Raw genomic sequence first — 26,488 nt, 5'->3', positions numbered from 1 at the left:
CGTCGCGTTTTTTTTGCGAAACGCCTGACGCAACAAGCGAGCAGCAAATCCCACCGGAAACGACACCCGCCTGTTCAGACGAGGACGGCGAAGTGTTTGAAACCGGAAGTCAAGCGCGTGTTTTGTTGGACTCCCGAGTCGCTCAGGCACGTGTGTCACCCGATCGAAGGGTTCTGGCTCGAAATACTCGCCGCGTTTCGACGTTCGTGGTTCACGGCGAGTACTTGTGAACCCCTCCAGAGTGGTCTTGCTGAAGAGTTTTCGACTGCGAGCGGCGTGGGGTGTCTCCGCTTTCGATGCGAGACCGCCGAGGTGCTGTGCGTTGTGTGCGGCTACGAACGCTTTCTTCGATCCTCTCTGTCTGGAACCTAAACCGCCTGGACAGAGAGCCGCAGCACTCGTGTCGCCTTCTCTCCTCGCCCGTTTCTCTACGGGGCCTCACCAGCGTTTCGCCCTCGGGGATGCGTGCCAGGTTGGACGCGGGAGAGGGGCGGAGAGACAGTGTGTCCGTGCAAAGGATGGTGTGTGGGGACCGCGCCTGGGAGCGCAGAAACTTCCGGAGAGACACTCTCCGAAAATAGCCGGAGACAACCGGAGGCGCCCCGCGAAGGACAGTACGCTGCGCTGCTGGCCTGGAGAGGCCTCCATCTGTCAGGCTCCAGTGGATCACTCACGAAGGAGAAAAATCCCAAAGAGAACTCGGAAAAACGGAACGGGGCCTGGCGCTCTGTGAGACCCCGGCAGAGTCCGACTGAGGAGTGCCGCGCAAGACTGGAACACGTGCGGTAGGGTTCTTGGCGTTCCTCTCAGCACGAAGGGGGGGTTGGCAAACGCGCCTCCGCAGTTCTTGCTGTGCGCTTTCTCTTGGAGAGCGAAAAGGCCGCTTCTCGCCATATGAATGGGAGTTGGGTGGAATGCCGCGCGGCGAGACTTGCGGCGTCCAGATTCCGCGACTCGGGGCGCGGCTCCGCGTCCCTCCGTCTTCCCGGGCCTGTCTTCGACGGCCCGCGTGTCTCTGACGAAGCGAGAGAGTCGTGTCCTTCTGCAATTGCCTGCAGACTTCCGTCCACGGGGGGTTCTCGTCGCTGGGTTCTCTGAAAAACGACGCCCGGCGAGGTGAACGCGAACACCCACCAACTTTTTCGCCAAGAAGTTCCCACGCTTCGGCGCTTCGCCCGTTCGTTCCTCGTTTTTGTCCCTTTGTTTGTGTCTGCCTTTTTAGCGCCTTTCCATGGGTTTCGCGTTCGCAGCGCGGAACCGCAAACTCCGCCTTTTCGGCAACCGACCAGAGCCTGGCTGTGTGTCGCTCCCGTCCCCTGCGGCGCGCGCGGGCCCTCGGCGAGAAGTGTCTCCCCCGGTGTGCGCGGAAGTTTCAGGGAGACACAGCCTCTGCGTTTTTCCGGGGATTCGGCCAGGCCACACTCGCCTGTCTCTCTCTCCGTTTCTTTGTACCTCGCAAGTGCCTCGACCGCTTCGTTTCTCGCCTTTTTTTCAAAAAACTCTGGACGCCAGAGCCAAAGACCTCTCAGCGCGCCGTTCGCGACTGAAAGCCCGCGAAAGCGCGTCCAAAGAACTTTCGCGCATGCACAGAGGGACTCGATTGAACGCTTGCGTCGTCCCCGGAGACTCTTTCACCTTCTCTCTGTGCGCGCTCTCAGCCCGCACCTTTTCCCTTCGTCGCGTCTTCGTCTCGCGCGTATCTCTCTTTCTTCTCTTTCTCCCGCGTTTCCCTGCACTTTCTCCGTCCGCGCGTGTGTCTCCCTCTTTTGAGTCTTTTCCCCCGTGCGCCTCTCTCCCCGTCCACCTCCCGTCTTGTCCTCTCGTGATCTTTTCTCTTTGACTCTCTCGCGCGTCTCTCTCGCGTCTGTCTCGCGTGTCTCCTCTCGCGTGTCTCTCTCTTCCTCTCTCTCCCTTCGCCCCATGGCGCCGCAACACCCCGTGGCTTCACCTGCCTCAGTCGAGACCGGGGAGAAACCCGCAGCCTCCCTCGACGCCGTCATGACGGACGCCGCCGTCGCCCCAGCCCTCGAGGCAGAAAACAACGCTGGCAAAACGCCACTCGCCGCCCAGGCCTTCTGCTGCTCCGGTCTCGACTTCGGCACGCAAAACTGCGTCCTCGCCAGCGCCGACTTGTCCGCGCCTCTCGCGATCGACGTGGAAGGAAACGCGTTGTCGAACCGCAGCACGCCGAGCACCGAGGCGTTCGACGGGAAACTCCGGTAAATGCGCAAAAACTAACCTTTCTGGGAGTCACAACGAGCTTGGAGAGAAATCGGTACCTAGACAAATGCATGCAGAGAAAGTCCACGTCCATCCATATACATCATATATATATATATATATATATATATATATATATTGTGTATGCGTATTGATACGTAGATATATCATATATATATATGCACCACGTACAGTTGTATTTATATATCATATATATCATATATATATATATATGTGTATGTATATGTGTGTAGACGTGCATGTTTGGAGATGTGTGTCTCGCCTGGGCGGCTCAAGAACGGTGGCATGGCAACACATGGATTGAAGGGTCCAAGGTGTGAACGCGAGAGCAAATGCGTCGAAGGATGTGGAAGAGTGAGCATCAGAGTTTCTCTCCATGAGTGTCTATTCCTCGGCCTTGCGGAAGTTCCTTGTTCGGCATTCGCCTCTCTTCCTGGACTGCCCCGTGTCTCCTCTTCAGGCTTGTCGGCGAAGAAGCTGAGGCCCGCGCGACGTCGAATCTAAAAAACACCATCTGCGTAGGTCCCAGTCTCCTCTTCTGATCCTGCAGCCTCTGATTCTCTCTTTCGTCTCAAATTGCTGGCAGAAGCGTGCATGCGTCGCCATTCGCGCTGCTCCTGCATGCGACGCCGTGTCTAGACGCCGGTGAACTGAATGCTACCAATATTCGTGCATTGGACTCGGAGTCGACGCCTCCGGGTGGAGATATGAACGTGGCGAGATGTCGCAAAGTGGCGAGGCGCCCGCAAAGATGCACCGGCGGGACTGTATCTGCATGCATGCACAAGGTGATGCTGGATGTGTGCTCGGCAGCGTGTCGACTCGAGAACGCTGGAAGGATTCGCGTCAAGAGACCGCTGACCGGGAGCGCACGCAAGGACCGCAGACTCGACCGCCCTCTCGTGATGCGCGCGTGAGGTGTATGTACACCTCTGGGGGGCTGCGCACGTTGTCTGCGAGTCGCTTCGCCTCCGAGTGGAGATCCGTGCTCTGTCCGTGCCGTGTCCTTGCACGTCTCTCAGTTTGTCGCTTCGCGGTTTTTCTCCGTGTCTTGTCTGTACGCACAGCACCTCCCGCTGTGGGTAGCAGTCAGAGACGAGGCTTCGCTGGAGAAGTTGAAAAACCGGTTGCAGTTCGCGTCCTTTCCCGAGGTCTCCTTCGACGCGCCGCGGGGCGAGCCTACGTTTGAAGTCACTTTCGACGGCGAAGCAACGCAAGTAAGTCCGGACGAGCCGCCTCAGTCCAGTCTGCTTTTTTTCTCCAAATGCATGCACGCGTGCCTCGGCCCATCTCCCCCACTTTTTCTTTTCCTCTCAAAGTGCTGCACAAAAACGACGCCGCGGCCTCGCTTGCCGCACGTCTGTCAAGTGAAGAGCCACACCGACCACGGCACAAAAACGTTAAATCTCCGTCCTTTTTTTGGAATCCAGCGCATCCAGTGAACCACCCCATCTGCGCGAAAACGCGCATGCCGACGCGGAAAGAAATCGCGTCGACGTAATCGACGTGTCTATGTGCGGGGTGTTCCCGCCGTTTGCACTCTGCGACGCATCCTTCGCCTCTTCGCGCCTTCGTGGGGGCGTCTGGGCCACACTGTGGACGTCCGCCGGTGTGCGGCTGTCTGCATGAACAAAATGCATCACTTTCGGGTCGGTTTGCCTCTCCTCTGCCGCTCTCGCGCCGCGCGTCGCCACCTTTCCACGGCACATTCCTAGTGTTCCACCTCTTGGCTTCTCAGATTCCTCTGACCGTCGTCGTCGCGCACTACTTGAAGACTGTCGTGAGCTTTGCGGGAACGTCGAGAGGCCGAGCCGTGGAGAGCCGCGCCCTCGCTGTGGCGCTTCCCTCCGCGTTCGAGACTGCGGACGTTCGCCTCGTCCGCGATGCGTGCGACTTGGCGGGTCTTTCCCGTGTCGTCGTCGACGAGAAGTCCGACGCGTCTGGACCGCTCCTCCTCACGCGCACAGACGCCCTCCTCAACTGCTGGGGATGCAAACACCTGCCACAGGTGTACGCGGAGCTCCCCGCGGGTGTATGTACACCCGAGAACGGCCCGGACGGGTCCGAGACAGAGGCCAAGTACATTGCGCTCGTCGACGTCGGTTTCGCGGAAACGTCTGTCCAGATCGCGGAGCTCCGCCCTCGAGACGAGAAGGAAGCTGAGCAAGAAAAGGGGAAAGTCCAAAACAAAATCGCCATGAAACGACTCGCCGTCGTTGTCGATAACGCCCTCGGAACCGTCGATGTGAGCCAGGAAATGAACAGGAGACACCAACTCCATCCGGGAACTCTCGTGTGGACATCGGCGTCGTGGAACTTTTTTCTGCATATATCAGTGTGAATCGAGAGGGACGCAGAATCCAAAACACCAGTGCCAGACAGTCATGTATATATGTATATATATATATAAATATATATCCATATATATTTATACAAATGTACAGTGTTCTAGCGTAGATACATGCATATACCTACTGTTCATGTACGAGAGACATGCATATATATATATATATATATATGTACCCACATAGCGCACTATCCAGATAAATAGATGTAGCTTTGTGGACGTTCATATACATGAACGGGCGACACATTCTGGAGAGGTGAGGCGACTTGTGTACTTCTTTTTCCAGGCGATTAATGCCTTGGCGAAGCACGTGGTGGAGGTCGTGAAAACGAAACACGGCGAGGACGTTGTGCCCCACAGCAAGCGGGCTCTTCGCCTGTTCGCGAGCGTAAGTCAGAAGCACACTTTCGTTTCTCCAACACAGAGACAGTCCGTCTCGTCTTCGCCTCTCCCCTGCTGCCAAGGTCTCTTTACGTAAAAACATCTAAAACACTCTCCTTTTGCACAAAAAAGGGCACTCTTCCAGGGAATGTTTCTGTGCACGTCTGCATATACATATTCATATACATATTCATATATATATATATATATATGCATATACATATATGCATATACATATGGATATATATATTTATATATATACATATATATATATATATATGAATATGGATATTCATGAGGATAACGTGTATGCATGCACATGTGAGAGGTGTGTGCTTCTTTTCTTTTAGTGTCAACGGGCGGTGAAAGATCTCAGTGGCTTACCCGACACGACTCTCGCCTTGGAAGGCTTTCTTCAAGATGAAGGCGACCTCGTCCTCCCTGTCTCTCGCGACCTCTTCGAACGGCTCTGCGCCCCGCTCAAGGTTCGTCCTTTCTCTCATTGTCTCTCTTTATCTCTCTATCTCTCTTTAGCTCCACCTCTCTCTATTTCCGTCTCTGTCTCTAAATCTCTCGTTGTCTTTCTCTACGTCTTTGTGTCGCTCCTTTCCTCTCTGTACCGCCGTCTATCTTTATCTCTCCCTTGGATGCGTCTCCTCCGGTTCCTTCTCTTCCTCTCCCTTCTCTTCTTCTCCCTTCTCTCGTTCATTCCTCCGACTGTCGTTTCTCGCTGTCTCTTCTCTGCGGTGTTCCTCACTTAGGCGCGTCTCGAGAGCCTCGTGGCGAGCGCGTTCGTGTCCGCAGGGGTGGCTCCTTTGAGTATCTCCGGGGCGGACGTTGTCGGCGGCGGATCGCGGATTCCTTGGGTCGCGGAGACGCTCAGCGCCGCCCTCGCGCAGGGCCAAGACGCGCCGTCGCGCCTGCGAAGAACTCTCGACGGAAGCAGCTCAGTCGCTGTCGGCGCATGCTTTGCAGCCAGCGGGCATCGCTACGTGCAGCCGTTCGCCCTAACAGACGACCGCCTTGCGGAGGTAAAAACAGGACACGAAGAGGAAAAAGAGAGCCAGGAAGAGGCGAGAACGAGGAGAGAAAGAGGCGAGAAAGAGAGAAGGAAAAAAGACGAAAGAGGAAAGAGAGAGAGGACTGGAAAGCAGGACTGAGAGAATGAAATGGAAGAAAGGGAAGAAACGGACGGGAGAGAGCAAGGGAGGGAGAAAGAGGAAGAGCGGAGGACAAAAGGGACCCGGGAAGCACAAAAAGCAGGAAAGGATGGAGGAAAGAGAAGAAGTGTAAAATGTGACGGCACAGAGAAACACACGAGAGAGAAAGTCACGAAAGTGACACGAGAGACAGGCCAAGTGCCGGTTGGGGGCGATTTATAGCACTGAAATGAAGAGGAACCAGAACAACAAAGTGCCGGCAAATTCTCTCCTACCGAAAGTCAGGCTACACTCAGGCACAGTTTGTCTTTACATATCTCTAGATCTCTCTATATAGCATCTGTCTATCCATTTCTGTCTGTGTACATGTCTGCAAGCGGATGTGGACCTCTGTGAATATCTGAACGCGGGTATGTCCGCCGTCTTCAGCTGTTTGCGTGTCTGCGTTGGGACCGGTTGAGTGTTGTCTGTTCTTCCTGGGTGTTTTCGTTTCCACGTGAAAAGGCTATTTCCGTGACTCCTCTGTCCTTTTCTCTCTCGTCGAATTCTGTTCTTTTCTCGCCTTGCTCCTCCCCGGTGGGCTGTAAAAGTTCCGCAGCTGCGTCTGATCTCTGTGTCTCTGAGAACGTGGACCTCAGGGCTGTCTAAAGCGCGGAAAGCCGTTTTCAAGGACTCTTTTGGTAACGTGTGGTTCTTTTGCTGAACGTACTCACTGTACAATGTAGTTGAAAGTCCCAAATAAACGCGTGCCTTGATAGAGAGGACTGAAAAGGCTCCAGTCCGCGTTCACACACCTTTTGCGACCGTGTGTAATCGCCCTTTTTTTCGCTCTCTTTCGCAGCCTGGCCTGGAGGCTCTCGCGACACGACTGGCGGCGACGGAGGCAAAGGAGCTTGCGCGGTGCGCTGTTCGCAACGCCATGGAGGCGTACCTTTTCCAGATGCAGGGAGCCCTCAGTGGGCCGCATGCAAATCTGTTTCGCGACAAAGAGGAGATTTCAGGCATCCTGAGAACGAACGAGGACTGGCTGCTGGACCACCCCGACGCAGACCAGGAGGCGTTTGAGGCGAAGTTCGAGAGCCTCAAACAGATGCTCCAGGAGAAATGCGCGAACTACTTTGACGCTGTCGAGAAGGAAAGACAGCAGAAGGAAAGAGAACTCGAGGACGCCGCGCGACTCGCCGCGAGCAACGCGCAGGAAGACCTCGACGTCAAGTTGCCAAACAGCCAGTGCATCAAACGTGCCAAGAAAAACAAAGACGAAGGAAACGAACTCTTCAAAGGTACACAAAAACACACTATCGCAGAGAGACTTCTACACAAGTCAAGCGTGCAGATATATACGGGTTTTCAGGTACATGTAGATGCTTACCTACTTCGCGGGGTGCGTGTGCATGGATGCATACATGCCTAGATGGATAGCGCGATGCATTAGCAGGTGTGCAGAACGGAACGTTTGCGTGTTTTTATAGCCTCTGCGTGCATACATGGATGCATATATGTACATATATAATACATATATGTATAGGGATGGAGCGGCGCATGTGCTGTCAGGTGAGGAGATTGAAAAAGGTGTGTCCCAGCTGGGAAAAACCAGTTCGGGGGAAATTCCCTTGTTTTGAGAGTGACGAAACGGGGCCGGAACTGTGGGGCAGAATCTTGGAGTCGCCAATCCGAGGCGCAAAGGGAAAGAAGAGAAAGCCAGCTGCAGGTGATCCGGGAGCGACTTCATCTCTCCTGAACGGCAAACCTTTGTGACAACGCAACAAGGGAGCAGCCCGGGGGACAAAACGGTGGTTCCTGTCTCCTTTCTTTTTTCTCACCTCTTTCGCTTCCGCTTTTCCCTTCTTCCCTTCTCTCGCTTTTGCCCTCTCTCGCGTTGCATACATCTTCCTCGGTGTCTTTCCTTTTCAGACGGGAACACGGAGATGGCCGTTCAGAGGTACATCAAGGCGTTGCAGTACACTGCGAAGCTGTTTGATCTTTCGCCCCAGGACGCGGCTGAGGCCGACGCTCTGAAGCTGGCATGCAATCTGAACCTTGCGCAGGCGTACATCAAGCTCGCCTCTGGCGACCTGAAGGCGCCGCTTTCGACTGCGCAGGAGACCTTTCTCAAGAAGGCCGTCGGCTGTTGCGACGCAGCGCTCGAAACAGAGTGAGTCGGGAGCGGGAGGCGCAGAAATGCCCAGAGGCGAAACAGGTGCAAAGAGGCGCAAACTTTCGAGCGCAGAGAGAGGGTGAAACGCGATCAGAGGCGAGACGAAAAGGGGAGACAGGCACTCGGGTGGCGTCGGTTGGAGAACGAGACAAACCCGCAAAAGCAGCGGAGCTGTCTGACCGGCACGCGAGGCACGCGAGAGCTTCTGGGGGGAAGCGAAGAACGCGACAAACGATCTGACAGGTGACCCCACGCGCGAAACCTCGAACGCACACCACATGAGATTTTAAAGTTTACCTTCGCGCGGTGTGTTCAGATGGTAACAGGTCTGGGGCGGGAACGAACGCGAACAGAGGGGGAGGTGGTTGGTGCGGCGTGAGCAGGCGTGAGGCCGAGAGTGCAGGAAGGGTAGCGTTTTATCCATGCTTTGGACCAACTCGGTTTGAAAAAGCAGAGACAACCTTTAACCGACGCGCGAGACAGAAGCGACGTGCAGGGGGCGCCCGTGCGTCCGTTTTAATTTGCTGCGCTCACGTTCCTGTTCGCCGTGTCTTGTGCCGTACGTACACCCCATCCAGCCCCAGCAGTCTGAAGGCAGCCTACCGGCGAGCGCTGGCGAACGAGAAACTGCGCGACTTCGACGCGGCTCTTGTGAGTTTTCGGAACCGTAAAATCGTTTTTTCCTCGAGTCACTCCTGTCCATTCTTGATTCATTCTTACCCGTGGATTATATAGCTTTATTAGCTTTGCATGTACACACAGAATTCTGTGATTCTATGTACTCGGGAGTCTTCCAGTCTGCCAATGAAAACGCCCTTGCCCCGCTTGAGGCAATTGCGTCTCCCCTTCGCAGCTGCTCTCTTCGTTGTGCCTTTCAATGCGCGTCTTCTTCGGAGAGGGCTGCTGTAAATGCGCATGCACTTCTTTACCTAGAAACACAATTACATAAAAATATATGGTTTTTGAATGTATGCTTATGGCATGTGTAGGATGTGTTTATGTCGGAGAGTGGTGCGTGTGTCTGTGTGGATTTTTTGGGTGTTCGTTCGTCTTTTCTTTAGATCATCGTATAGCTTCTCGTTTCCGTTTCGCTACCGCAAACACAATCGACATGCTTGCCGAGCTCGATTTCTTCCTTGTTGCATGCGTTCAGGAAGACGTGAAGAAGGGACTTGCGATAAGCCCAACAGACACAGATCTCCTCAAGGTACCTCGGGCGGGACGCCGGATGCTCCAACGTTCTCTTTCTCTTCTCTCTCTCTTCTCTCCCTCTCTTCTCCCTCTCGTGTCTCTCTCTTCTCTCTCTTTTCTCTCCTCTCTCTTTTCTCTCTTCTCCCTTCTCCCTCTCTTCTCTCTGTTCTCTCTTTCTCTCTTTTCCCTCTCGTGTCTCTCTCTTCTCTCTCTTCTCTCCTCTCTCTCTTTTCTCTCTTCTCCCTCTCTTCTCCCTCTTTCTTTTTCTCCTTTTTGCTGGACAGTGTTTTTTCTGCGTGTCGCGTAGTGTGTTTTCCCGAAGCGTTTCATTGGCGAGAGGCGGAGAGTGTCTTGAGACAGGGCCGGTTTGGTGCTTGGGCACCGAAGACGCGTTGCCGAGTTTTTGCTGGAAAGTGCGTCGAAGAAAGGCGTCTTTTTCAGTCAGAAGACACTGCGCCCTCTGTTTCTCTGATGGTTTCGCAGCTGAAAGATCGGTTGGAGAGGCAAGTCAAGTTGCAAAAGGAGAAGGCGAAGAAGATGTACGCGAAGATGTTTTCCTAGACGCTTCCGCGTCCGGCGTTTTCACCTCGGCGCCTTTCCATGCAGCCCTTTTCTGTTCCTCCATCGTCTGCCTCCGTCTCGGTCGTCCCTTTGTCCCTCTTGCTTCTGTTTCTTCGCTTGCCAGCTTGTCTCTTTCTTCTACAGCACCTTGTTTCTCCCTGATTCTCTCTTTTCTCTCGCTTCTTCTCTGTCTTCATGTTTCAGTCTTCACTCTCTGGCTCTCGCACCCTTTTCCGTGTTTCGCTGCCCGTCGGGTTTCTCCTTTTCGGCGGTTCTCCCGTGTGCGCCTCTCGAGGCGCCTTGCCGAGGCTTTTTCCCTTGGCGAGGCTGGGAAAAAAGAGAGTGAGGAGAAACAGAGTTTCTAGCGAGAGAGAACGTAAGCCGCGCATAGGGGAACGGCCACAGCAGTCTCTGCCTGTCTTTCCGTGTCTCCGAAGGGAGACACCAGCTCAGACGGAAAGTCTATCTCATTTTGTCTGTGTCGTCACGCGATGTCGAGGAACATGGAGCGAGAAGATGGAACGGCAAATGAGACTAAGTGACAAAGAAGAACCCAGAAAAGGAAAGAAGCGATGCCGAAGCTCGGAGAGTGTTCGGGAGTGGAGACGCCCAATTTTTGTCGAGTTTCGTGTGGCGCAATCGCGACGCTGAGAGGGGACCTCGACTCGCCATCGCTTGCTACGCTTTGACCCTTTTTGTGTGCATGCAAAACGCGCGCGGCGTCTCCGAAGAAGACGCAAATGTGCACGTGAAGGAAAGTCACTTTTTAGTCGACGGTAGAAAAACCCGCGGGTCTTCGGGTGGCCGCGACGCCCCGCCGCCGAGCTCCGGTGTATATACACCCCAGCCCAACACGGCGCCTCTGTCAGGTGTGCATCGACCCCGCTCTCTCTGTCTCTCCGAGCACGAAACAAGAGATTCGTCGCACTAGAAGTGGCGGCGCCAGCCGGAGTCCAGGCGGATCGAGCTGCCTGCGTGCGTTTGGAGAAGCGAGACTTGAGTGAGAGGCGATGAGTGCATGCACTGTCGAGTGCCTTGACGCGAACAATGCCTCCGCGAGGCGGCAGTCTGCTGGTGTCGAGTCACCGCGAAGCATCCCGAGAGAAGTCCACTCTTCACAGAACTTTACTGTAGCAGTCAGTCGTAGCATGCACAGAGGCACATCCAGAGACCAGCTTTTCGACACAATAACCAAAAGCACAGGGCTGGGATGCACGGGACAGAACTTTAGACAGATCGATAGGCTTCCAGAAACAAAAAAAGGACGCAATCCAATATTCATGTCGAGCGACAGGTACACGCATCACATCCATGTATGCTTTATATGTTTATATATATATATATATATATTTGCAGTATGAGATGTTTATATATATATATATATATACATATTTGCAGGATGATGTGTTTTCGACTTGAGAGCGATTTTGGGCCCTCGTCCTAGGTCGCGTTCTTCATCCTCTCCGTGGCCGTCCAGTGTCCCCCCCAAGGCTGCATGCGTTGGCCTCTGAGGAGCGATCCGGGTTAAGCGAAGAGCGCATTTTGCATCGAAAAGACTTCCCAGGCGGGGGAGAAGCTGCGCAGGTTCTTTCCGACACCTTTTGGTCCAACTCGCAGCCTCGGAACACGATGTCAAAAACGGCTGCGTTGTCTCTCGTCTTTCTCCGTCTCTCCATCTGTCTGTCTATCTCTCTATCTGTCTGTCTCTATCTCTCTTTGGTCCCAATTTTTCTCTCTCCATCGCTTTTCCTGCGCTCTCTTCCTCTCGTCGGTGTCTCTCCCACCGGGTGTCTTTTCTTCTCTGTCGGTATCTCGCTTCTCTCTAAGCACCGCGTTCCGAAAACGACGGAGGCGTCAATTACAAACGTCCAGGCACGGCCGTCAAGCGGGTCAAACGTCTCTCCACAGGCCGCCTTCAAACGAAAGGAAAAAAGCATTCAACAGTGGTATCCGCGCATGTACATACATAAATATATCTACACAGAGAGATATGGGTAAAACATTCACAGAGATTCATACATATAGATCCGCCGACACCATCTCTCCACATACTATCATCCATATATATATATATATATATATATACGTATATCTATATATATGTGAACTCACTGAGAGGAGGATGACTACGTGGAGTCAAGACGAGCTTTTCCCTCTCAGTGGAGAACGCGGATGCACTTCTCCCACGGCTCCAGCGATTTCCACGGTCTGTCGCGAAGGTTTCGCAGAAGTGTCTCGAGCCTTTCCCTCCTGTCTCTGTCTGTGGCGACCGTTTCCGCCCCTTTGCCGGCGCGCTCGCGACTCGCGCGCTTCTCTGCGGTTTCCAGCGCATTCAGTTGAACGATTGGAACCGAAAAATACGCATGCGTTACTGCACGGCAGAGCATCGACGCGTCGCTCCGAGACCGCAAGTGGTTGATCAGCGACGCACCCATCCTGAGGAAGTCGGCTCTGCCGGAAAAAGAGCAAAAACGAAGGCAAACCCTCAAAGCAGTGAAACCACCGTGAAGCGAGGCGAGAGAGAAGGGAAAGCGACAGACAGAAAAGAGGGAATCGAGAGAGAAAGAACGCGAGTTAGAGACGAAAACCAGAAAGAAACAAGACAAGAGAGACACGAAGGCAGCGAACAAGCTAAGACAAGGCGTCGAGAAAAAGGGAGGTCGGAGGCGACGAGGAAGACGAGAGGACAAACCGAAGAGGAAAAGTTGGGTAAGAGACCGCGGTGGAAAGCAGCAAAAAGGCGCACACGAACCGAAGCCTCTTTAGGACTTACTTCTGAAGATCTCTGGCGATTCCGAGGAGGGTCCCTCTCGGCAGCATCATGCAGTCTTCTTTGACTTGTTGTTTCATGAATTCGACGTCCAGGATGCAACGCCCTCTTCCTCCATTTGCCTCGGCTTCTCGCATGCCACGCAGAAGACTGTCTTCCTCTTCTCCCTCGCCCGCGAAGGTATACATACACCGCGGGTGAGCATCGCAGAGATCCTGAGCCTCGTCTAAATCGCTGCACAGAAGGACACGTTCCTGCACGAGACGCTCCTCTTCGCTTGCTTCTCCGCGTTTGTCTTCCCTCGCTTCCTCTCGCTCCGTGAAAGCTTTCGTGTGGAACGTTCCGTCCGAAGAAGCAGAAGAGAATCGGAGTTGTTCTTTCTGCGCGCGAGCCTCTTCCGCGTTTTCCTCGTTCCTCAGAGGCTTTGCAACGTCTCCATCTCCGAGGCAAGTTGAGGACGAGGACAGAAGAGAAGAAGAAGGAGATGTAGGAGATAAAGGAGATGAGGGACATGAACGAGAAGGAGAAGAAGGAGAAGAAGCAGATGACGGAAGAGAATGAGAAGAAGGAGAAGAAGGAGAATGAGAAGAAGGAGAAGAAGGAGAATGAGAAGAAGGAGAAGGAGAAGAAGGAGATGAGGGAGAAGGAGATGAAGATGGGGGAGACACAGAAGACGAGGAAGAAGTCAGTGAAGGAATGGAAGAAGAGGGAGACGATGGCGAAGAAGACGAGGGTTTTGTTTTCTGTTCCGAGGAGTCTGAAGAAGAGGGACTGTGGGGAACGAGGCGGGAGGCGTCGGCGAGGAGAGAGAGAAGAGAAAGCAGAACGAGAAACCACTTGCAGGATAAAGACCGAATAAAAGAGGCCGGTTTTGCACAGGACGGAGACAGAGCAGCCCCGAGGCGAGAGACGTTGGCAGAGTGACGCGTGTGGAAGGGAGAAGGCGAAGAGGCGCACACGCGAGGAAACGACAACGTGGACGGCTCTCGGCGGCCGCAGCGGCGACGCTGAGCCGAATCAGCGGGAGTGTTTCCTTTTCGCAGAGAGGAAAGAGGGGGAGAGTCCCCCAGGAGTCCAGATCTCTGCATCACGAGGAGAGGGAAAAGAGAAGATCAAATTCAGACAAAAGCAGGGGAAGCGGCGCATGCGACCTGAGCGAAAGCGAGAGGCAGAGAAATGCCGGGAGATGCAAGGGAAAAAGAACCAAAGACACCTCTCTCTCTGACCGAAAGCACGTGAACGTCTCTTTTCTATTTTGCTCGATTTTTTCTCCTGACTAATGCCTTGTGTAGTGGACGGGAAAGGCGAGAGAAAAGAGCATTGCGGTTTCTTCCGCCTCCTTTCCGACGGCACAGAGAGCGCCCTGAAAATCAAACGGTCCGCCGGCATCGAAGCCGCGACAGAAAAACCCGAAAGAAAGAGACAGAAAGTGAGGAAAAAGAGGGGGAAGGGAGACAAAGGGAGGAGACAGAAGGGAGGAGACACAACGAGGAGACACAGTGAGAAAGAGACGCGGCAGGTCATGCACACACCACCTGCAATTCCACGTCTCCTGTGCATGCAGTGTTTTTGTTGCATGCGCGGTGTGTGTTTTCTTTTCAGAGAAAAGGGCTGTACTGTGTCCGTTAAAAAAGGCACTGTTTCTTTTTCCAGTAACATTTTTTGCCTCGTTCTTGCTTCGTCTCGTCGCCACGCTCTGTCGCATTTCAAGAAAGCAGTGGAGCGAGAAGACAGAGCGCTGGGCAAGGCACGCACGAAAACCTCCGAAATTTCCCTGAACTGTACAGAAGCTGCGTCTGCCAACGAGCGTCGCGTTTGGCTTTCTTGCGATTTCCACTCCGAGAAAAAACCAATTTCTTCTTCGCTTCCTCGCTGGAAAGATTCAAAACCCCGCCGCGTCCAAAACACGGGACCCGCAACCTCGAGCGGCTCACTTCGCGTCCTGGCCCTCTGTCCAGTTCTCTCTTCATGCTGGCATTCCATCCTCGTTTTCCCTTCTTCATTAATCTCCTGTCTCTCTTTGTCTCCCTGTGTTGGTCTTCTTCCGTCTCTTCCTCTCTGTCTTTCTCTCTCTCTTCTTCTCTCTGTTCTTCTGTCTCTACCTCTCTCTCTTCTCTCTCTTCTCCTGTCTCTTTTGGTGTCTCGGCTTTCACCTCTCCTCCTGTATCGCGCTTTCCGTCGCTGGCGTCCGCTGTCTCGCCGGTGTCTTTTCTTCGCGCTTTCCGCCGCAGCGGCGCTCACAGGGGAACTTCCTCTCGTCGCTCCTCTTTAAATTCCGAGATGAAAAGGCCGGCGGCCGGCGCGTCCCTGGAGCGGCCAAGAGGCTCGAGGACGCGAACCAGAAAGGAGACATTCGGAGGGGCGAACCCGAGGGCAGGAGAACGCGAAAGCAAAACGAAAGAGACCCAGCAGGAAGAGGAACCGAGCGCGGGGCAACGTGGACGGAAAGCGAAAGCTGGTCGGCCTCACCGAGCCGCTCGTCCGATGCGTCCTTCGTCTTCTGATTCCCTCTCAACCCGAGCGTCTTCTCTGTCAACCTCTCCTTCTTCTTTTGCTCCTTCTCCTTCTCCTTCTTCTCCATCTCCTTCTCCCTATTCTCCATCTCCTTCTTCTCCATCTCCTTCTCCTTCTTCTCCATCCCCTTCTTCTCCTTCTCCTTCATCTCCTTCTTCTTCTCCCTCTTCTGTCTCCGAGTCTGAAGAAGTCTTTCTTCCCCTCTCGCGCTTGCGAGAAGCGAACTGGAGGAATCTGTGCGTCACGGCTGAGGAGCTGAGGCCCGAGCACTGCCTCACGACAGGTGAGACTTCTGTCAAACTTTCCTGTGTCAGAAACTCAGGGGTTAGATTCTCCACGAAGCTTTCGCAGGGGACTCCGCGCCTCTATGTCTCTCGGTGATTTCTTTTCTCTCGTGAAGCCGAGACCGCGAGAATCCACCTCAAGATCCTTCACTGTACCGGAGAAACGCCGCTTCGTCGGGTACGCCTTTGCAGTCTCTCGCTCCGTACTCGCGACGCTCTCTAAAGAAGACGTTTTTCTTCTTCTCAGGACAAACCTTCCAGTTTACACGCATCGGTCAAAGTTCCGCCCTCCTCTGGGAAGGCCTCGTTGGCCGCAGGGTCTTCCAAATCATGCAAACGCCAACCACAACTCTTTACAGGTCCGTGTTTTCTCTCGCTCGTCCTTGACCGTCTCCCTCTTCCCTCCTGCGTCTTGCTCCCTAAATCCTTCCCTCCGTCTCGCTGAATCTTTCTCTCTATCTCGATGCTGCTCATCATTCATACTCCTCTTCAGTTTGACTCCTCGTTCTTGTCGCTTTCTTTCCGATGTGCGCTGCTTCCGTGACGACGTAGAGGATTCCGCTGCATTACGTTCCATCTTTGCACGGGCTACGATTCGTTTCGATTGCATTGTCTGCTGTCTCTTCTTCGCCTCTCGAGCCATGCGCACGTTTGGTCCTTCCTCAACTTCCTGCGCACGTGCCTACCTTCTTTCGTCTCTGTGTTTTCCTCTCTGAGCTTCCCTCTCTTTCACGCCCTTTGCTCTCGCCGTCTGTCGCCGCCTACGAAGATGTGTCTCGCCCTCGTCTCTCTTTCCCCTTCGCCATATCGCCCTCAGTCCCCGGTCTGTCTGCGTCCGCACCCTTCCCTGTCTCCTCGGGTTGCGTCTCGGTCTGCCGGCTCCTTCAGGTGTATGTACAGCGACACACGAAAGGCGAATGCGGCGGCAGCGCAGCGCCTCGGGGTCAAAGCAGGCGAGGGAGACGAGGGAGGAGACGCGGCGAGAAGACCGGAAAGGGATTTCGACAGGACAGAGGAAGAACGCGAAGTAGAGGCGCTGAGAGCGTTTTTCAACTTGGATGTGTCACTTGTCGAGTTGCGAAAGCAGTAAGGATGCGCGCGCGCGCACAAAGGCGAGGCGACTTGGACGGGGGCGAAATCACGAAGCAGAGCCAACACGCCACACGAGGCTTTCCTCTCTTTTACGTTGGTTTTTCGTTTGTTTTTCCCCGTCTTCTTTTCAACGTGACTTCCCCTTTTCTTCTTCCGGCATGTCCTTCTCCGTGTCTCCTCTTCCCTCGCGCTCTCCTGTGTAGGCTTCCCGAACGCAGCGTCTGTTGTTTTCGTTCACCACTTGTCCGTGTTTTCTGATTCTCACGCACCTCGACTGCGTCTCTTTCTTGAGTGCTGCACAACTTGCAGTCCTCTCTCTTTCTCTTTATCAACGCGCGTCGTCTTTCTGTCCATCCACTCTCTCGTCCAGTCTCTCTTTTTATCTGTCTCCTTTCTTCAGGTGGGAAACTCGCAAGGAAACCGTGCACGGGTCTGCGTCTGTCGCTGGAGCATCCGGAGGTGCCGTGGCGGCGCCCGCTCGGCAAGCGAAGCAGAAACGGATCAAGGCCCAAACGGTTGACGAGAAGAACGAGAGCGGTCGCGGGAAAGCGACGCAGGAAGCGGCGGTCGGCGAAGAGAACGGGACAAGAGACAGGTCCTCAGGCGTGGGGCGCGTTCTGCAAATTCCCGTCGTAGAGTGTTTTTTCTCCTTTCTCTGCTCCTCGAACAACAACGTGCCGCGGTGAGCAGAAGCCGAAACCGGAGATCTTGTTTTTTCGCAGAGTCCCCTCCGGCAGAAACTCTGCCTTTCCCCAGACAGTGAAAAAACGAATACAGCGGAGCCCCAAAAGCTCAGGGGCGAGTCAGGGAAGGAGGACTGTCGAGCGACTCAGAGGGCCTGACCGATACACACACCAGGGAGATACACAGATTGAGGTGGAGAGTGATACAGCTAGAGATTTAGATACAAGGTGATAGAGAGATATTTGGCTGTACATACGGGATTTAGAGGAGGCGCCGGTAGAAAGCATTTTTTGTTCAGCGCGAGAGACATAGATTTCCTCCGCTCTCGATGCACACGATTCGTCTCGCCCTATGTGTGTCGGCCGTTGTGGATTTGGGATATTTGGGGGAATTTCGAGTGCCGTGGTGGTTTCTTGAAATCGCGTTTCCCCGCCCGCCTCGTTTTGTGGCTCGGTTTCGAGTTGTCCCCTCTGGATGCGCATTCTCTCTCGACTGCCTCCTGGGCACCCCTCGTGCCTGACAAACTTGGCGCGTATCTTCTCGGGTGTCGCCGCCGCTCAGGATTGCGCAAATGGTGCGGGCCTTGCGCAACTCGTACGGTGACCTCCTCGTCACGGGCAGTGGGGACGGAGACAGGAAAGACAAAAAGAGAGCGCAGGAAAGCCTCGAGGTAGGCGAAGAAGGACAAGGAGAGAGGCGCAGCGAGAAAGAGAGAGGCCTGTCTGATTCTTCCCTTCCTATCAAGGTCCAGGGTGCGTCTTTCTCTCTCTCGTCTTCTTCGCCAGCGCCTTGCCTTCCTTCTCGTTCTGCCTCTGCTCTCTCGTCGCCTGGTTCCGCTCCGTTCGCCTTTGCCTCGAGCGTCTCCTTCGTTTCTGCGAAGGTAGCACGCTCCGACGCCATTCGGGTCAACCTCCGAGATATCCCGATCCTGCTCGCCTCTACGCCGCAACTCACGTGGCATGCGTTTCCCTCTTGTTCGTCCCTCGCGCGCGCGACAGAAGAAGACCTGAAGAAGCTCGGTGAGTGGCGACGGGCGCCCCAGCGGAAACCTCACAGAACAAACTGGCAAGGACGACAGACGCAGGAGAATTTGTCACGCAGCTGGAGAACCGAGTGTGTCTTTTTCGCGCAGGTCTCGGGTACCGCGCCAGGCTTCTGCTCTCGGCAGCCAAGGCCCTCGACGCCCTCGGAGGAGACACCTTCCTTCTGTCTCTCCAGCAGAAAGCACGCAGGAGAAAAGACAACCCCGACGCAGAAGAAAGTGAAGACTCGGTCTTTGCAGTGGAGAGAGAAATTCGAGACGCTCTTCTGCCGTTCGCGTAAGAAACAAGTCCTGGAGAAGTCCTTCAACCTACAGCAGTGTGTCGCTCTCGGTTGCCTTCCGTTTTCCATACATCGCAGTGTTCAACCACTTCGCTTCCATGTGATGAACCCAAGACTATATATATTTATGTATATATATATATATATTTATGTATACATGTATACCCATACATACAAGCGTCCATTGATGTATGGTATTATGTATATTTATTTGGTACGTGTGTGTGTGTGTGTGAACAAAAGGAATTAAACATGCATTTCCCTGTGGAGTTGGGCCCTGATTGCTCCTGCGTCGGTTTCAACTTGTTTTGTTTTTCTCCACGACTCCGCAGTCTGTCTCTTCCTTCTGCATTCGGTGCCCTCCTGTTCGCCGACTCTCCTTTGATTTCGTTTTTCTCTCTGCGTTTCCTTCTTTTCTTCATGGTTTTCTCTGTGCTTTCTCCCTTTGGCTTTCTCGCGTCAATCCTTAGAGGCATCGGACGCAAAGTCGCCGACTGTATTGCGCTCTACTCGCTGAGATGCTGGGCGTGCTGGCCCGTTGACACGCACCTTCTTCAACATGCCCAGAGGGATGTGGAATTCCACAAATTTCTTCGTGACGCGTTGAAAGAACAGCAAGACAGGAAGAAAACAGAGAAGGGGACAGCGACAAAAGAGCAGGCTCCAACGCCACTCGAGAGAATATGGCGGGTCTCGCTTGATGAGCGAAAGTCGCGTCCCTCATCATCTTCTCCAACTTCTTCCTCTTGTCCATCTTCCTCTTCTTCCTCTTCTTCCTCTTCTGCTGTCTCATTGGCATCTGCCTTTCCGCTCTCTCCTGGAGCGGTTCAAAGTTTTTGTCGTTCCGGGACGCGTGGCGAGAAGTTCTCGAATTTGTCTGACGGCCTCTACTGCGCGATGCAGAGTTTTTACCAGCGGCGATTTGGTGTCTTCGCGGGATGGGCGCAGAGCGTTCTGTTCACCGACGCTCTTCGAAGAAGACAGGCAGAGCCGCATACGCAACCGCAGCCAAAAAACGCGTGAATGCGGGAGAGCGGAGCGTCGCGCGAAGAAGAGGCTCAACTTGTAGGGACGAAACGGTTCAAACAGGATTCGCGAAGTTTCGAACTCGCCACCGATCCACGGAGGCAGACGAAAGGTAAAACTGAATCAACGGACGAAGCGGTTGTGAACTGCTCTGTTTTCACTTTCGTTGAGTGCACGTTTTGTGCGCCGGGTCCCCGGGTGTATCGACAGCTGAGCTCGTTGGCTTTCTAAATAGGCGCTGGACACCACGATACAAAGTGCACGTAACATAGCCGTGAAAAGCACAGTATACCTTGGATCCCGTAACGACTGCCGCGAGCGAAGGCGCGCGTCTGGGCGGAACACAGACTGACAGCAAAGCGCTATAAAAAACGACGCGTGTTCCCCTGACGCTTCCTTCTCGCTGTATCGTTGAGAGGCCTTTGTTGCGGCCTTTGGTTTCGAGGTGTGCAAACCTTCATGTCACGTGTTTTGTCATTGCGCTCGCTCTTGGCTTCGCCGAAGGGATTCCACGAAGTGTGGCGTTGTCAGAACATAAACACACTTGCTCTTTTCTTCTTTTCTGCGTCGCTTTCCTCAGCTTCCATCTTCTCTTGTGTCGTGCCTCCGTGGCGTTCCTATTCTCGTGCTGACTTTCTAGTTGCGAACGCAACAAAGGATCCACGGCGCCTGAAAAGAACTCCGAAGTATCGTATGTGAGGGCGTTCCGTAGTTTCTGCCGCCGGGCAATTCCAAGGCTGCTATAAAAGGCAGGCAGCCTGTCGAAGCTTCGCTACGTGTTTTCATCTTGCACGAGTTGGGCTTTTTGAGGCGCCTCACTTCCCTTTTGCCGCTGTCGGACCGGCCGAGAATTGCGGAAAAGATTCACTTTTGCGAGTGCGCCTCGAGAGTGCTTGAATGTCTGTGCTGGGACGCTCCCCGACTGCTGGCGTGTGCGGCGGGGGTAGTGGGGTGGTGGTGTACAGCAATCATAAAGAACCTGTCTCGCGGCTGAGAGATTCCCTGCCGAAAGATTCTACGCAGTGTACAGATTAGCTGCGCCGTGTAGTCGCCAGCTCTTCGCTGGGTGCGACGAGGATCTCGTGTGCCGTGTTGCCGTCCCGCCTGCCTAGGTAAGACCCGCGTGTGGGGGAGGAGGGGCGGGGGCGACGGGTGGGAAGAAGGGAGAGGTGCGAAGCGCCTTTTCTTTGGCGCAGGCCGTCACACACACACACGCATTGACTCTCTCTAGTCGCGCACGCGAGGATGTTGCACACGGCATGCGTGTAGTCTCCCTCAAGGGAGGTTTTTCACGGACATAAAACACACGGAAAGAGGGAGAAGTAGACTAGGCACACACGACATTGCATTTTTACAGGAAAGACATCTGCCTCGTGAACACCACGGGAACGGACACACGTCCGCGACGGAAGTGGACGAGAGAGAGGACAGTGAGGGCTACATGCAACGCAATGTTCTTCGACGTAAAAACACGCAAGCGTTCTCTGTCTCTGCCGCGACGCTTTTGCACTGTCTCTCCAGCCGTCGTTGCAGCCACCAGAGAGAAAACGGAGCACGCCATGTTCTTCTCTCTGAATGTTGATGCAAATCCCCAGAGAGATGCGCTCGAAAAAGCCTTCCACTTCTGTGGATTTTCTGCCCCAGAGAGGCAGCCAGAACGCCAAACAGGACACTCGGCACACGCGGTCCACGGACCGGAAAATGCCTTCAGTTTCGAATGTGTCATCAATAGTCGCACGAAAGACTGCTACACAGTCACTTCTTGGCACAACCGCCAGGTCACGAGACCGACCCCTTCCATAAATCTCCTGTACAGGGAAGACAGGACGCAGTCGTCCACGAGAGGTTCCGTCCTCCCGACACCATTCTACGCGTACACCCAACCGAAGAACGGACGCGCTGGGCCTTTCCTGGCACACGATTTCCACCGGAAACCCGGCTGAAACGCCTCCACCAGGGCAGCATGCGGTCCTGGGTCTCACTGGTCACTCTGTGTGTCGGGTGTACGTACACCCCAAGCATCAAGTGTCGTCTCGTTCGGCGCCCCCCCTAGTCGACCGTCGCATCAGTCGAGGGGATATTTCACGCACAGGGATACAAACTGTTACAAGAGGCAGCACAGAACCCGTCTGCTATTTTCGGTCGTCTCGGATGCGAAATCGGATCTTCACTCTCGGACGACAAATTCGACGCTCCCGAAGATTTCTTTCGTCCTCTCTCGGGGGGGAGAAGACCACAGCCGAAACGCGCGAGTCGCACGTCACTGCTGCACGAACCGCCGTGTCGCCCGTCCCAGACGTCTCCAAAACTCGCAACTCGAGAAAACCTGTCCGCGCCCCTCTCACCCCCGCCTTTTCACCAAATCGCACGAAAAATAAAATAAACGCGCATAAAAAACAGGTTTACACAAGCACACGCCAGCGCCTCTGTACACACCCGCCGCACCATTAGAGGATCGGAGAGGAAAGCGAGAGCCCAGTCTTGAGTCGGTGTGTACACAGAGGCGCTTAAAATAGAGGACACGTTCACGAATGAGTCGAGAGCACGTGTCGCTGCTCTTTTCTCACACTATCCACACGCAACAGAAAATGCAAAGCGAAACCGCCTGCGTCGGGACTTCTTCGGTGATTTGAACATCCACGTAATTCTAGACACGAAGGTGTTTCGTTCCCACAGCACACATAAGCGGAAGAGGAGCTAGTGTCGACACAGCCACGCAACGGAAAAAAAACACAATTTTTTGAAGAGACGACGCGCCGTCTTCTTCCCTGCTGCACGTATCCTAAATGCCGATGGCACAGCGCGAAGAAGAACCAGGCCCTCACACGGCCTCACACGCCGGAGACACACAACGCACCGCGAGGGAAGAGAGCTGAGCACGGGACTTGACGGCGATTCTCCGCCTGGCTTCTTTGCTCCAGCGCGTCTTGTCTCTCTCCTCCTTCCCTCTTAGTCTCTTTCTGAAAAAAAGGAACACAAGTCCATCACGCGCTCCCAACGCGCACACACACGAATCCCAACACACGACACGCACACACCCATAGGGCCGTGTGTTTCGTTAAAAAAGAGCAAATGAAATGCAAGCGTTTTCTTGGCCTCCTCCCTGCGTCGGCGCTGAGAAGTCCGCCAGCAAGAAAAATGGAGCATCGGTAGGACGAACACAAAAAATGGGGGGAGTGCCTTCCCCACCGGCGGGGTCGCGGCGCCCAGACGGTCCGTCGCCTGCAGCGACAGCTCGCGCGGGGTACACGCGAATCCAACGGGGGTGGGGGCTCTTCGTTGAACCACATTTTTGAGCACGACTGAGAAAGTGGGCCCTGCAGAGAAACGCCCGCGCCGATCTTCGTTCCGCCACCCCCACACGAAAAAGAGGCCCGGAGAACAAAAGGGTGCAGAGAGCAGAAAAACTGCGCGCTCCGCGTTATATCACAGACAGGCCATTTTGGCACATCACACGACAAAAAAAGCGGGAGACGGGAGTCTAGGAACACGCAACGCATTCCTCGCACGAAATCAACAGACATGTATACACACACACGTATACACATATATACACACACGTATATAGTACACATACACTTCACGTCACACGGGCACGGTCGTCGAAAACACAAAATATATGCAGAAATGTACAGGGGAAAGCAAGGCTCCCCAAATCGCGCTGAGGAAGCAGAGGCGCCGGAAACGAAACGGTGGTCTGCTCCCGCCTTCTCTCGTTCCTCTCAGACTCGGGGCAGCACGACTTTGCAAGTTGCATGCGCCCGGACGTGGCGAGAGACTGAGCCGCAGATCACCTGCCGTAGCGACGTGTGGCCGTGCGAACCCACCACGAGAGCGTCTGCTTGCAAGTCGCTCGAGCACTGGCAGAGCAGGTTCCCCACCGAAGTTTTGTTCACCCGCGCTGACGACACACACATACACACCCGAGATGCGATAGAATTCGTGGTCCTCGAGGGAGAGAGCAAAAGTCGAAAGATCAGCGGCGCCCCTGCCAAGAAGGCAGAAAGACTCGTGCCACGCGCTACCAAACCTCCGAGAGCCGTGACCTTTTCCAACATACGCGCATGCAAAAGTAGACATATAGATGTGTGTGGTTGTGTGTGTCGAGAAACGGGGGCTTTGTGCGTTCTGCAGGAACTCAGCCCTCCCCTCCCACAAGCATGCACTTGCATACACCAAAACACACATCTATCCATGCACATGTATTTTGAAAGCACGCTTAGGCTTCTTGTGAGTGGGATTTATCCGCTGCCGCTCCCTTGGCACCTTCCCGAAAGAACCCTAGACATCGTGAGCGTATCTCCACACGCAGACACAGTAGCGGCCTGGACATGCAACAGCCCTATTTCTCTGGAAGACACCACTTGTACAAAAACACCGGCACTGCCTACATTGCCGCTTCGTCTTTCCCTTTTTTCTGGTGCCCCGTCACGACAGCATCGAGGACAACCGCATGTGGCATTTCTCCTGCTTTACCGGTGTGCACGTTTCCGTTTTTCTTTTTCGCTGCCGAGCGCATGAAAAGCCAACCAACCCATACACACACATCTGCGAGTCGGCGCCACGAGCACCGCGGCGCCTCTTTTTCGTGGTTTTTCGCTTACGGAGAGGGACGATGAGTGGATAGACGCGGCAGTCGGAGAGGAGCGCAGAGGCGAGGTGTTTCAGGCGTCCACTGAGTTTGCTGACCATCGCGATATTGTAGCTGGAGGCGTCGAGGTACGAGTTGAGAATCATGCCGGGAACCTTGAGGTATTTCGGGTCTTCTGCGCGTTCCCAGGCAGTGACGAGGACGACAACGTCGCCAGATTTAAGCACGTTGTTGCGAATCCACTTCAGGACGGAGCGGTCGCGCTGGCGGTTCCCCTCCACAGAGACAACCACGATCTGTCGCTCCTCGCAGGAGACGCCGCCTGCATTCGCCCCGCCGCCGCACCAGCAGTCACCCAGGACCGGGGCAGATAGAGCCCGCCCGAAAGGGTACACCTGAAACGGCAAAGCCGAGACAGCCGGCGAGTCTGTGTCCGGCACGGCGGGACTCTTCAGCCCGTGCGTGGGAGTCTGCTCAGAGGTCGACGGGAGCGCGTTGCTCTCCGTCTCCGGCGGCGACACTTGCGACCCGCAGCACTTTTCCGACTGCACACAGCGAACAGGAACCGGACAAAACGGATGACAGAACAGACGCACTCACACGACGCAGACAGAGAGGGAGAGACGCTGGCCACAGAACGGGAGGAGGCACAGAGCGGGAGAGGAGAGGCACAAATCCTGAGAGAATGTAGAAGCCAACAGGGGGACACGGGAAGCAGGGCGCTCTGTCGACGTGCCAGTGGAGGAGGCTTTGGAAGAGAGAAGACGAACATGCATGCGCGGCAGAAGGGAGAAGAGAGAAAGACGGCGAGCGACGCAAGCACCTCACGGGGGCTGTTTGGGGAAGAAGGAAAGCAACGTGAAGAACACGTGGACAGCGGTAAGACCAGGGGGGATGGCAGGGAGGAAAGGCCGGAAAGCGATGAACAGACACAGTTAAAGACGGAAGAGGGGGTCTTCAACTGCGCACACAGTGTACATCAGGGATAGGCTCTGGAAGCCCACGTGTTTCGCGCAAATGTTGTACACTCTCCACGCGCACGGATGCCACGCAGAGGAGAAACAAGACGCTAGACAATGCGTCAGACCCCGAGGCCCAGACACCCCGTGCTTCACAAAGAAATAGTCGTCTCCAGAACGACCAATTCTCAGAAGCAAGGATCAGCGAAGGATCGAGTCGGTTGAGACGGCATGTAAGCAAAGCCTTGGCGGGGCGTTATCCTTGCGTCTCCGTCACTCAGCGAAAATCGTACTCCACCCAGTTCTCCACTTTTTTCCGGTCGCAAAGGCACACGAGGGGGAATCGCGAGAAGGGAGAAACTCTGAGCGGTATGACCTGTTCCACTTCCTGCTTTAGCTTACATCTGAGCTGCTTCTGTCGAGGAGTTGGTCCTCTGCGCTGCGTGAGGTGTCCAAGCTGCTTCGGCTGTACAGACACGGGAAGTCGCTCTCGATCAGTTTGCGCACCCCCCAGATGAGGAGGTCGATGCTCTGGTTCGAGGAGGACGTGCAGGTGACCGATTCCTGGAAGAACGAAGAGAACCGCTGTTGCATAATTGTTCCCTGAGTGCCTCCGCAAAACGCGCAGTGGCTCGGGGTGGTGCTGTGGCTGACTTCTGCCAAGCCTTCCGCCAGCGCCTTTCCGGAGTTCTCCTCTCGACTCCTCAGGTCCTGCTGATACGGACCGGAACAGGCGCACCGTCTGTCCCTCCTCGCATCCCCCGTAACGGAGCCATCGATCTGGTTGAGCGAAGAAGACGGTCCCTTCGCTGCGGGAGGAAGCAAAAAGTCTGTGGGGACAACACGCGGAGCTATCAGGGACCGGGCCGGGGAGCGCTGCGGAGCCGCGGGGAACCTCGGCGATGGAGTCAGCAGAGGCGACGCACACAGAGGACACGGAGACGGCCACGACCCATTGCAACCCCCAGAAGAAGCGCCAGCGAACCCGTCGATGGGCACGATTGACGCAGGCGCGGGACCTCCTGGATACATTTCGCCCAGGCGAAGAACGTGTGTGGTTTTGGGAACTTCAGGACAGGAATCCTCTCGGTATGGGGGACGAAGGGCCGGCGGCAGAAACCCGGGGGGACGCACATCAAAGAACCACGGAATGCACGGGGAAAGAGAGCAAGCGGGAGAAAAGTCCAGTCAACATTCACGGGATCA

At 54.7% G+C, this 26,488-nt stretch overlaps 3 protein-coding genes across 3 annotated transcripts; 2 read left to right on the top strand and 1 right to left on the bottom strand.

Annotated features, from left to right (window-relative positions):
* Window positions 1–1,920: 1,920 nt before the first annotated feature.
* NCLIV_001770 (putative DNAK family domain containing protein) lies at window positions 1,921–10,039 on the top strand (the record flags this gene model as incomplete). The annotated part of the gene is made up of 12 exons (XM_003879675.1): window positions 1,921–2,219; window positions 2,702–2,759; window positions 3,309–3,458; window positions 3,980–4,486; window positions 4,875–4,976; window positions 5,320–5,454; window positions 5,731–6,000; window positions 6,971–7,412; window positions 8,044–8,284; window positions 8,866–8,938; window positions 9,441–9,494; window positions 9,962–10,039. The coding sequence occupies 12 exons, from the start codon at window positions 1,921–1,923 to the stop codon at window positions 10,037–10,039; spliced, it is 2,409 nt and encodes an 802-aa protein (XP_003879724.1).
* A 3,272-nt stretch (window positions 10,040–13,311) lies between these two features.
* Window positions 13,312–18,706, top strand: NCLIV_001760 (putative N-glycosylase/DNA lyase; the record flags this gene model as incomplete). Its single annotated transcript, XM_003879674.1, has 5 exons — window positions 13,312–13,493; window positions 16,496–16,693; window positions 17,100–17,381; window positions 17,945–18,402; window positions 18,516–18,706. The coding sequence occupies 5 exons, from the start codon at window positions 13,312–13,314 to the stop codon at window positions 18,704–18,706; spliced, it is 1,311 nt and encodes a 436-aa protein (XP_003879723.1).
* A 4,748-nt stretch (window positions 18,707–23,454) lies between these two features.
* Window positions 23,455–25,876, bottom strand: NCLIV_001750 (conserved hypothetical protein; the record flags this gene model as incomplete). The annotated part of the gene is made up of 3 exons (XM_003879673.1): window positions 23,455–23,633; window positions 24,337–24,868; window positions 25,685–25,876. 3 exons carry the CDS (start codon window positions 25,874–25,876, stop codon window positions 23,455–23,457), a joined length of 903 nt encoding a protein of 300 aa, XP_003879722.1.
* Between the last annotated feature and the right edge of the window lie 612 nt (window positions 25,877–26,488).

The sequence above is a fragment of the Neospora caninum genome, chromosome Ia, assembly GCF_000208865.1.
Source record: "Neospora caninum Liverpool complete genome, chromosome Ia".
Taxonomy (NCBI): domain Eukaryota; phylum Apicomplexa; class Conoidasida; order Eucoccidiorida; family Sarcocystidae; genus Neospora; species Neospora caninum.
The sequence above is the reverse complement of the archived record's forward strand: the minus strand, read 5'-3'. Positions and strand labels throughout refer to the sequence as shown.